This window comes from Dreissena polymorpha, chromosome 6, assembly GCF_020536995.1.
Source record: "Dreissena polymorpha isolate Duluth1 chromosome 6, UMN_Dpol_1.0, whole genome shotgun sequence".
In the NCBI taxonomy this organism is placed as follows: Eukaryota; Metazoa; Mollusca; class Bivalvia; order Myida; family Dreissenidae; genus Dreissena; species Dreissena polymorpha.
The window spans coordinates 89,294,509-89,306,783 of NC_068360.1; the positions used below are offsets into that span (position 1 = coordinate 89,294,509).

A 12,275-nucleotide genomic window follows, 5' to 3' on the forward strand; every position below is an offset into this window, starting at 1 on the left:
CTAGTTTAACACACAGTACACCAGAGGAACTTCGAGTACTGACAGGTTTGCGAACCATCTAGCGGTCGAAGAGAAACATGCTTACGGCAAAACAATATAGCCACCCCACATATTTTGTTTATAGTAAAATCAATACCTTTATTTTCACCGTTTCTATCACTTTCATACACATCCATGCTTTCTTTTGGTGACTTGCATGTAACATCGGGCAGAATACCATACACTGGGTTTTTGTAATATGGTACCTAAAAACATTAATTTTTTACAAATGCACTTACTTAATAAATAAATTAATTAATAAATAAATATATAAATAAATAAATAAATACATACACAATATAAATATAAATATAAATATAAATAACTAACTAACTAAATGAATTAATAAATAAATAAACAAATAAATAAATATATAGATAGATAGATAGATAGATAGATAGATAGATAGATAGATAGATAGATGGATGGATGGATGGATGGATGGATGGATGGATGGATGGATGGATGGATGGATGGATGGATGGATGGATGGATGGATGGATGGATGGATGGATGGATGGATGGATGGATGGATGGATGGATAGAAAGATAGATAGATAGATAGATAGATAGATAGATAGATAGATAGATAGATAGATAGATAGATAGATAGATAGATAGAAGATAGATAGATAGATAGATAGATAGATAGATAGATAGATAGATAGATAGATAGATAGATAGATAGATAGATAGATATATAGATAGATAGATAGATAGATAGATAGATAGATAGATAGATAGATAGATAGATAGATAGATAGATAGATAGATAGATAGATAGATAGATAGATAGATAGATAGAAGATAGATAGAAGATAGATAGATAGATAGATAGATAGATAGATAGATAGATAGATAGATAGATAGATAGATAGATAGATAGATAGATAGATAGATAGATAGATAGATAGATAGATAGATAGATAGATAGATAGATAGATAGATAGATAGATAGATAGATAGATAGATAGATAGATAGATAGATAGATAGATAGATAGATAGATAGATAGATAGATAGATAGATAGATTGACAGACAGACAGACAGACAGACAGACAGACAGACAGACAGACAGACAGACAGATAGATAGATAGATAGATAGATAGATAGATAGATAGATAGATAGATAGATAGATAGATAGATAGATAGATAGATAGATAGATAGATAGATAGATAGATAGATAGATAGATAGATAGATAGATAGATAGATAGATAGATAGATAGATAGATAGATAGATAGATAGATAGATAGATAGATAGATAGATAGATAGATAGATAGATAGATAGATAGATAGATAGATAGATAGATAGATAGATAGATAGATTAAAATTAATCTTCATGATATGGAACATTTACATGAAGTATTGCCAACGTATCTCTTACTGGATAGCTATCACACATAAGAATCTCCGGGACGGCTTCAATCAGATACAAATCGTCGTCTTCTCTTCTCCAAACATATCCATGCTTGTCCACAACATATTTGAGAATCAAGAGATTGAATAGTAAGAAGTCAATCCCTTCTTCAACCTTAAATAAAAATAAACTTGTACAAAGCCATGAAATCATGCACGCACGTAAATTTTAAGTCTTAAGATTGGAGGAAGGGAACGCTTTAGTCCTAAATCGTAATTACATATGGACCTTGCCAAATATGTTCATGCAAATCAGCACTATTTTATATGTAAGTTCTTACATATGCACGTTGACTTGAACGGTAATATACACATACCTCTGTTGAGATATCAATATGAAACAATCTGGCACTTTTGCTACCCGGGACGTGTGTGTGTTCAAGAAATTGTTGCACCATTTCATTAATGTTTATTCGCTTCTCTTGCAATGGAATACGCTCAAGTGTTGCCTCAACGTTATGCTTTGCGGCGTCAGAAACTAAACGTTCGCCAACTCTTTTCACGTAAAGCGACTTTCCTACTCCAGCCCGACTGGATTTGATCAATCGCACTGATGACCTGAGGGAAAATCGTTCACGGTTATCAAGCATGGTCATATTACAGCCAATTTATTTGTATATATATGTATTGTTTTAATCAACTGCAGAAACGTTGGCTATCATTTGTTTGCAACTGTATCAACATTCCATTTAAAGTTACCATTGAAACAAGTGGAAACCAGTCTAATCGAATTTTCATTTTGCATAAAGTTCTTCATAACTAATTTTGCTGTCTCATTGATAGTAATCTTAAAAATGTTACGAAAACTATTAAACCAACGCTTCGTATACGAGGACGAGTGATACAAATATGTTTCAACGTATCAAATAGCTAATTGATATCTTAATATAACTATTTGGGAACAGGCAGGTTTTGGCAAGTTGAAGAACCATGTTAATATAGATATCACTTTGTCTAAAACAATATGCTAAACACAACAATTGTGTATATGTGTTAAATGATAGTTTCAACATTTTATAAAACAGTCATCTTAAAGGTACAAATCGGATGTGTCATTAATACGAAGTACCCGGCACATTCATCCGTTAGTGCGTTTCCTGCAAACGTTTTCCTGAATGGTCTTTCAAACAAATTCAATGTTCTACTTGGCGATATTATTTTTCCGAGTGATTATTTACGAATATACCAGTTTGCGTATATACCATGTTTTTTCTGTATTTTTGAATCACAAAAGTGTAGATTGGTAATTAATATATGTAATTGATCGCTTTGTTGTGTTATAATTTGAAAACAAAACTCTATAAGGTTATTTAAAATATTTTTTACTTAAGCATTGTATCGCTCAAATTTGGTAACGCGAAGTTAACTCCTTTCAAGAACCCACTGTTGTGATACAAGAAGCGCCAAAAACATAAATTAAAGAAATTGTTTGGCTTATCTATGCTACCTACGCATATCTGAATTCTGGAAACCTGCTCTCTGTTCATACAGAACAAAACTATTACTTGTTATCTTTCTTTATCGTTAAGCGTCTTTATATACCATGAACGAACAAGAGATCTTGATTAATTTATAAACAGATATTGTTATCATGAACAATATAAATTATTCCTGGAAATATCACGTTTCACTGCTAGTTATCATTTGCCATGCAGTCAATGTAATATCTTTTAAGACAATGACCTGTGTATAACTGCATTAACTGGTGTGATATGACCATGTGGTTGAGGTTTCTTCGGAGTTTGATTACAAACAAACATCACACGTCGTAAACATTCAATTAACTGTGAACAATGTCCGACAGTAGTCTCTCACAAATCCTATTATGACATCGATACATAACGAATAATTATCCGCTCATAATAATTTCGTTGCAAAAGATGTATAATATTAACGTCTATACAAATCATCTGAAAATCCGGTTTGAACAAAAACAATTCTTTTATGAACAAATCATTTTCAATGATATTACATTTAATTGATATAAAATACAGAAAAATAATGCCTATGTAAAGTTCTGTGTTTTCCCCATTTTTCGAGTTGAATGTAATTAATAAATTCCACTTGTATGAAAGTCTCTACCGCAAAAGGATAAGTATACATAATGTAAAAACCCGATGAATAAGGCTCAAAATGAGATTTTGTCTAGCTATTATTTGTTTCAAATAAAAGGACAAGTATTTCTTTTGAATTGTTATATTACCAAATATTATTTTAACGTATTTTTGTGATATGAGTATAAATGATAAGGAAATAAAATATTTAGTGCATACTTATTAAAGTCCATAGATGCTGCACAATATGTTCTGCTGTTGGAAAATGTCAAGTGTTTAGTCACATACGACTTCACTTTCTGCGCATCAACCGGTTGCATTCGATGTAAATATTTGTGTAGAGCTATCCCAAACGGAGACCAATTTTCGTTACGTGAGTCGCAAATAACAAATAATCTACTCGGACCTGGAAGTGAATACAATGCACATTAAATCAAACGTATGTGTCCCATTGAAAAGCTGAGAGCTATGGTCGCAACCATTAAACCCGCCATAACGCCAAACAAAAAGAACGATTTATAAACATGCAAGAGCATCAAAAAGAGCCCGCATATGACATTGGTGTCGTTCTGGTGGGTAGATTTGGTGTCGTTGTGTGATATCATGTTGGCGACTTTTATACCCGCCAGAAAGCCGATCCGCGTACACGCCATCACCAAAGAACGACACATAGACCTGCCAGGACAATAACAAGGGCACCAATACGAACATTATTACACTAGTCGCATTTTTTTTGACGTCTTGCTATGGTGTAATGGTGTCTACTTTAACCTGCAAACACGCCAAGACAATTAGGCAGAATCAGTTACTGAACTTCATACTCGGACGGATTTCAAACCCTTATTTATGTTTTTGACTGTCATTTAAACCATTCACGTATCGATTGTAATATAAATTGTATTAAGTTAATTCAAATGACATTGTCTCTGGTAAATCGTGAATGAAACATGAAAACAATTATATTATAATAACATTGCATATGTTGTTATGCACTTGTTAACAAATTTTAATTTCAAATTAAGCATATAAATCAAGAAATTTGTATTGACTGAGATTGTTCTGAAACAAAAGAAATGTTCGTACTACTGACTTATTTTGTTCTTTGCAAAATCATTATAAGTACACATTAAAAATGTTACATTACAAGTTATGTTCATAGCCCGTGTGTACGGAAAGCCTATATAATATTAAAGAACCTTGTGATCTTTAGAAACGGGGGGGGGGTTGCACTACACAGTTTACTTGAAAAAAACAACATCATAATGATCATAATAATATAATAATCGCTAAATACCAGTGCGTGTAATTATCTGCAATTGTATTCCCTTACTGATTAGTCTAAAATTACCTTTTGTGACAACTTTTTGTATATTCTCATTTATAAGCTGAATCGCCATGGCACTGGTTTCGTATCCCAACACATCCGCATTAACGAGACAATAAATTTTTCCACAAGCGGCAAACATTGCACGTCGCAAAAAAATGTAAACCTGAAAACCAAATAAAATACTAATAACCTATCACAATTAAATAATATAAACACACGCAAACGATGTTCATACAAACTAGATAACGCTGATTTTTCACAGACAAAAGATGAACACGATAATGATAAAACAGAAATATTTGTAAAACATTGATGATCCCCCTGCTAAACATGCACGAAGTCTCTCCTCAACATATTTTCACTATGAGCTAGACCGCTACATGTGTATGAGCTCCGGTATTTGCCGTTATTTATAAGTTTAAGAGTAAATGTGCACCTTAAAAGACGCTCAAGTCTGTACAAATGAATGCCGGTAAGCGGGCACTTTCGTCTACGGCAAGTAAACCTTCTACTAATACAAGCTTGCTGGAAACATCTGTTTTCGAAAAAGTGAAACAACAACCAAAGGAAGTGGTCAAGTCAAAATCACAAAAAAAAAATTAAACCTGACTCCCAAAAACAAAAAATCTATGACAACATTTGTCACCAATAAGCATGATGAAACCCGTGATACATGTGAAATAACAATCGAAAAACGACTGGACGAAATCAGTAACAAACTTTCCCGCGTCCTTACAAAGGACGACTCAACATTTATTAAAAAATATGATAAAAGAAACTGTCCAACAGTTCAAAAGAAAAGTTGATAGGTAATGTCCTACGTCAAATAGAAATTATTGTAAGCGACTTGCATGCACAGAAACGTGAAATTGAATTGATCAAGAATGAAAACGCCACAAAAACCAAAATAACCAATGAGTTTAACCAGCAAAATGCACATTTAGAACACACACAGTCTAGTGATTCAGTGAACAACGACGAATTTACGAACAACACCGAGCAATATAGTCGACGAAACAACCTTAGAATAGCCGGTGATCCGGAGGATCAGGACCGTCAATCCTCGGTTTGGGTGACAGATAAAGTGGTTTCACTGGTAATTACTCATCTTGGTATCTCCATCCAGCCCACTGATATATGGGCTCGATATAGCCCATAGGCTGGAAAAATTTAAACCAGATACAAATCGGCCAGTTATTTTTAGATTTGTCAGACGTCAAACCAAGATAGACATTCTGCGTAAACCTAAATTATTTAAAGGTATGTTACCAAACTTAACGCAGAGGTGTTTGCATCCGTCCGTCTAAAGCAGCCTAGCGCCTTCGAAAGAGCTTGGTGTTTCGAGGGGAAAATATTCGCGGTGTTTTAAGGTAACGAACATGCTACGCAGATAAAACACCCCGAATACAAAAAAAATGGCTGGACAAGCCGTGGCCAAAAAGTCCTATTCCGAGACGGTAGAAAACCCTGCTCGTGCAAGAACCAGGGTAACATCAACAAGTAAAACATAACTTGTAAAAACTGTGTATATAAGAACATGCATTTCCATTACACTTCTGTACTAACTGCGCTAAAGTAATCTCTGTTAATGGTCCCTGTATGGATTGGCTCACATGCTATCTCTTAGCTTTTCCTAATTTACAGCTACCTTAATTCATATCTATTATAGTAATACTAATATATCCTCTTCATATCAATTAACGTAAATTTTCCGGCTTCTAGCATTGATTTGAGTTGTTTCTTATAAAACGGTTAAGTCCCTTTGATCAAAAGTAGCATGATTCAGAACGTAAACACGACTGCATGTAGTATGTAAAATTAATTATAGCGTTTTATGTGAAATGGCTTCTCCATACAAAGGTTTGTTTTAAACTATGATGTGCCCAAACTTTTTCATGTTCGTTATGTTGATTTTGACATGTTTAAGTTAGCTCAACAGAAATATGACACAATTTTTTTCCTTCCCCAATTAACAATGTTAACAATGTCAACGCTATAAAAAGCTATACCTTTTCTTCATTAACGGTAAAATGTATCATACAATATGTGTAAAAGATATGCTTCAACAAAATTTTACTATTTTTTTCTACAAAGCATGTAATACAACTTTAGTGCTTTTACTCTTTTTTTCCATACAATTATTATTACTTTTATCTATAAGCTAACATTCTGTTTTTGTAAATACTTGTGTATGCTGGTGTTCATAAATATGCACACGAATTATTAATTTATGTTTCCATTTAAGCAGCTAGAATTGATACTTTTATAAAATTACTTTCATAATTAAATACGTCATTATTTTTTTTTCTTAGATAAAAAATGACCCTTCTTACAAATGTTCTAGGTGTTTGCCGGTGATTTACTTAGGTAATTAAATAAGAGCTTCAATTAATTGATATGTTGGCATTGTATCAGTAACTAAGTGTACTGATGCCTTATAAAACGCATATAAACATTGAAACCGCTCCGACATTAGACTTGTTTTTCATCATTTAACTTTTTGTGTGTGTGTGTGCGTCAAATACTTTTTTAATAGTTAGTTGTACTTCTTTGTGCGCATGTCATCTAACATGTACTTAGTTTATATGCAGGGTAGTGGTAATAATATATATTGATACACAAACTAATGAATGTGTAAAATATTTAGTTATAATTTTCAGTGCATATAATCCAACACGTACTTGTTTTTATGAATGGTAGCGGTATGATTTTACATTGATACATCAACTTATGTATGTAACACAAATTCAGCAAAATTTCTTTACTTAGCAACATATATGAATAATCACATTTACAAAACTATGTTATTCAGCATTAAGATTCTATTTCTTATTTACGTTAATGATCTTTCGCTAGATCTTACATGTGATTCTGCAATGTATGCTGATGATACAACATTACACTGTGGGAACAAATATTCAAACACTTCAAAATAAGCTACAAACAAATCTTTCAATTGTAAATAATTGGTGCCAAACTAATAACATGATTATTAATCCACTAAAAACTACTTGTATGGTATTAGGGTCAAAACGAAAAGCTCAAAACATAACAGATCTAAAACTTAAAATTTCAGATACGGTGATCAAAACAGTAAATTGTCAAAAACTTCTTGGCCTTTATATTGACAATACTCTATCTTGGAAACTACACATTAACAGCGTTTGATCAAAAATGTCATCACGAATGTTTCTTTTGCAAAAAATAAAACCATATTTAACCCTTGAAATGCGTAAGCTCTTCTATAATAGTTATATCTCACCTTTATCCGACTACGCATGCGTTACCTGGAGTTCAGCGGCCAAAACGGAAATTAATAGAATAGTCAAAATACAAAAGCGTTGTGGTGCACATATTTTAAATAAAAAGTACAACACTAATTCAAAAACACTATTTAAAGATCTGAAATGGTTGACTTTCGAACAGCGTAATCACTATTTCACGTCAGTTATTGTATTTAAAGCATTTCACAATCAAACCCCAACATACATACGTGACCTTTTGACACCTTTACAAAATAATCACTATAACTTGCGATCTTGCGAAAAGGGGGATTTAAAGCTAGTGCGAATACCCAAAACAAACTATTTCAAACAATCGTTTGAAGTTTCTAGCAAAACAATTTGGAATTCGTTACCCCAATCTATACGTCAAACAAACAATTTAATTTCATTTAAGAAAAAAAAAGCTTATCTTTCTTCCACACTTTATGAAATCAACTGAACATGCTTCATGTTGTTTTAGTAAATAACATTAGTTTAATGTTTAAATACTGTTCTTGCATAAATGGTTATTGTAGTTTATGCCTGTCATTTGTTTTTAATTATAATATATATCATGATATGTGCATGCATATATGATTTTTTATGTTTTGTTCTTATTGCTCAAGATGAATTATGATGTATTTGTTGTAAATTGTATCTTGTTAGAAGACCTTGTTGAAAATAAGAAATGAATTATATAAATTGCATATTATGTAATTTCATCTGATGTATTTCTTAACAAGTCTATCTTTTTTAAATAAAGATTTTATTATTATTATTATTATAAGAATCTTTTAAAGCAAAAATGGGTCTTTATACATTCTTTAACATATAAACACATCTGTTTATTGTCGATTTCACACCAATACCTGGTAATTCAGTGTTACAAATTTATAAATAATTTTGGCACTAAGATACCTTCATTGCAAGATTTTACCTTCTAATATGTGAATGTACAATACATTATATTTTTGAAGGTATTAGCAGTGCTGAACTAAGATTTACACCATTATTCGGAAAAAGTAATATGCTTGTCAAATTAAATATTTCTGCTGCCTGTGCATATAATTATATTAATACTACAAAATCAAACAAAATACAAGTGTTTATATAATTGTACTTTTGCTACCAAAATATGCCTGTCAGTATATATTAGTATATTGATTTTACAAAATCAAACCAGATACAACTGTTTACATAAGTATACTATTGCTACAAAATGTACATGTTTGTCAACGTATTGTTTATACTCTTGTTTTTAAAGTATTACGTTTAATTTCCAAATTTAGGAAAACACATATGCTCTTATGATCAAATTTAAGCAAAACGAAAATATTATGTACATGTCATGCTCCTGCATACACTTTTCCTGTACACATTTTTAACGTACATGCATTGAATCACCTTAATAAGTATATATATCATTTAATTGTATTGCACTAATTAAACTAGAATAACAGCTATTATTTGTACGATTGAGTTATTGATCTTATACACACTCTGTATAATACGGTTTATCAGATTCTTTGACTTTTAGCCTATATATTAGCTCTGGTTATCAGATATTTTATGACTGACGTATCCTACTTATATATCTGTGTTATATTTATCTGATAGTTTATGTAATATAACCATACTTGTTTTTATGACTGAATTATACAACCTATAACTGTGTTCTAATTACCTGACAGTTTATGCAAAATACCCAAAACTGTCTAAGTAACCAACCGTAAGTATACTTCTAATGCATATACAAGTCTTAAATAGAAGTTGTCTTTTATAATGGCTTCTTAAAAACCACCATTGCAGCAGTTGCATGTCAAACTGAATATGAAACTACTCAACTTTTATTTTAGGAATGTAAGCTTGAAAATAAATAAATAGCAGAACTGTTTTCTGACTGTAATCATTGTTCAAGCTGTCTAAATATGCCCTCTTTTATACTAAGACATGCAATTATAAATAGACCCTTAAACCTGATATTTATTCTGATAAAAATGTATATTTATAATAGTAAAATGAACACAACTAAACCCACACTTAAAGCAGCGAAATCATACCTGTCCTTACATTACCTTGTACTAAATAAATCTTAAATGATTTGAGACAAAGTAAAGCATGGGAAATTTTGACAAGACCTGTTCAGTAGTTGTGAAAAGAAGTCATGTTTTGTCAAATGTTCCTTTAACAAATGCAGTTGATATTGCCACCACTTTTTCAGTAGTTGTGAAAATAGAGATAAGAAGTCATGTATTGTCAAATATTTCTTAAACAAATATTGTTCTATATTGCCATGTAAAAGCTATTGTTGGTAACATGTATATGATGTGTTATAATATTGTAATATGCATATATTGATTGTAACCTATTCACGAGGTAAACAAAATGTATTGAACGGAAAAAAACTAAAAAAAGACCGCTACATGATGCTTTAACGCAAATATCTAGGCCTCCATCTACCTTGATAGATTGGGAGAAAAGACTTTTTGAAATTGTCACTGTATACATATAAGAAAAAACAAATATCCCTATGGCAGGGCCATATCCGACCCTAAGTGTCATGACTTGAACAAACATGGTATAGACAAATAATATAATGCATCATAAAAACACCAAACTTATGTAAAGTTGTCTCTACCTTTATTAAAGGGAAACAAGTATCCAGAAAAAAGGGGAAAATACTAGTCACATGGTTTTTGTGAAACAAAAAACTTGGTAGAAAAACGCCATGCGATGCTACATACCAATACAAAATGTGTAGGCTTTGCGGGTTTTAGTGGAGAAGTTTACATCTCATAGATATAAAACACAAAGTACTACCCACCTCAGAGGGAGTTTCCTGATTCATAGAAGATTTTAAAACAAACTCAGTAAAGGAACATTATAGCATGTTTCATGCAAAAAAATGCATCTCTGTGCTTTTTCCATTTGATTATGATATCATTTTGCTTAATTGCAAACATGTTTGACCATATTTCTACCGCAGTGACCGGGACACACATATGATGTATGTCTGTTTCCTATTTCAAAATGTACTCATCGGCAGCATTACCTGATATGTTTGAGCATACGCTGTTTTAACTGATATATAGCCTACCTCGTCGGAAGATGTGCTTTCAGTACACAGCAACACCTCATCAGAGCACGGTAATGGTTTGGTTTCATCTTTCATGTAAATTGATATTGTCACGAGCAGGAATTCATCTGCAAAATATAGATAAAGGTTTTAATAATATAATAAAAACACCCAGCACAACAAACACAATTTATGAATATGGGCTTTTATAAAACAATGTATTGAATCAATATAGATATGTTTTGTATTAAATATTAAAAAAAGCAATCGATAAAAGAGCATTTGAATCCAGATATTTCTGTATCTTCAAACGTGACAACAATCACGCTCTTATGTTTGGAAACAGTTATACCATTTGTAAGATCTTACATAATTTGTGATTTAGTTGTATCATAAATATTTATTTTGTGAGTTGAACCAACAAACACGTGTATTGCTAATATGTTAGCAGTACAACACCACTTTAATTGATATATTTCTATTCATTGGCGTCAATATCATTATTATATGACTTTGTCAGAAAAATCAATTATAACAGATAGACAGAATACCATTTTGCATTTCAGATGAAAATATAATTTAGCAATTGTGTTTCATTTAAAGGTATTGAAAATACACATAAAGTGGAACTTCAGTTGCACAACAGGAGAAAAAAAACTAATTATACAATGCGATCCCTTATTTATGGGAAGTAAAAGAACAAGGAACAAAACAAGTAAACTAGACAAAAAATACAGCTAAATAACAAACGCATAAACGTGAACAAAGCCGTAGTCACCACTTTGGAACGGTCAATATGTAATAGCACTTGGGGTTTCAACCTGGTTTAAGGAGCTCAAACCCTCATACTTTGCTCCGAATTATTTAGTAAACATTAAAGTGTGCATAAAATTGACTTCATAACATCACAGTTCAACATAAAAAGCAATACCAGATAAAACATTTCTATTTACTAACTATTTAATGACTCAATTTAGACCAAAGAACCAGACACTTTCTAAAGCACGATACAATTAAACAAAAACGAGTATCAACTATGTCTCGTTTTTATAAACAAAGCTTAAGAGAGATAGCATTATATAGTTTTAACATT

The 12,275-nt window shown here is 31.6% G+C and overlaps 1 protein-coding gene across 1 annotated transcript in view; it reads right to left on the minus strand.

Annotated features, from left to right (window-relative positions):
* Nucleotides 1-12,275, minus strand: part of LOC127835226 (E3 ubiquitin-protein ligase rnf213-alpha-like) — a 102,724-nt gene that overhangs the window by 85,151 nt on the left and 5,298 nt on the right. Inside the window, exons 5-10 of the mRNA XM_052361549.1 lie at nucleotides 11,204-11,310; nucleotides 4,865-5,006; nucleotides 3,736-3,922; nucleotides 1,780-2,020; nucleotides 1,431-1,577; nucleotides 137-245 (exon numbers count right to left, since the gene is read on the minus strand). Coding sequence (XP_052217509.1) covers nucleotides 137-245; nucleotides 1,431-1,577; nucleotides 1,780-2,020; nucleotides 3,736-3,922; nucleotides 4,865-5,006; nucleotides 11,204-11,310 — 933 coding nt within the window. The remainder of the gene's footprint in view (nucleotides 1-136; nucleotides 246-1,430; nucleotides 1,578-1,779; nucleotides 2,021-3,735; nucleotides 3,923-4,864; nucleotides 5,007-11,203; nucleotides 11,311-12,275) is intronic.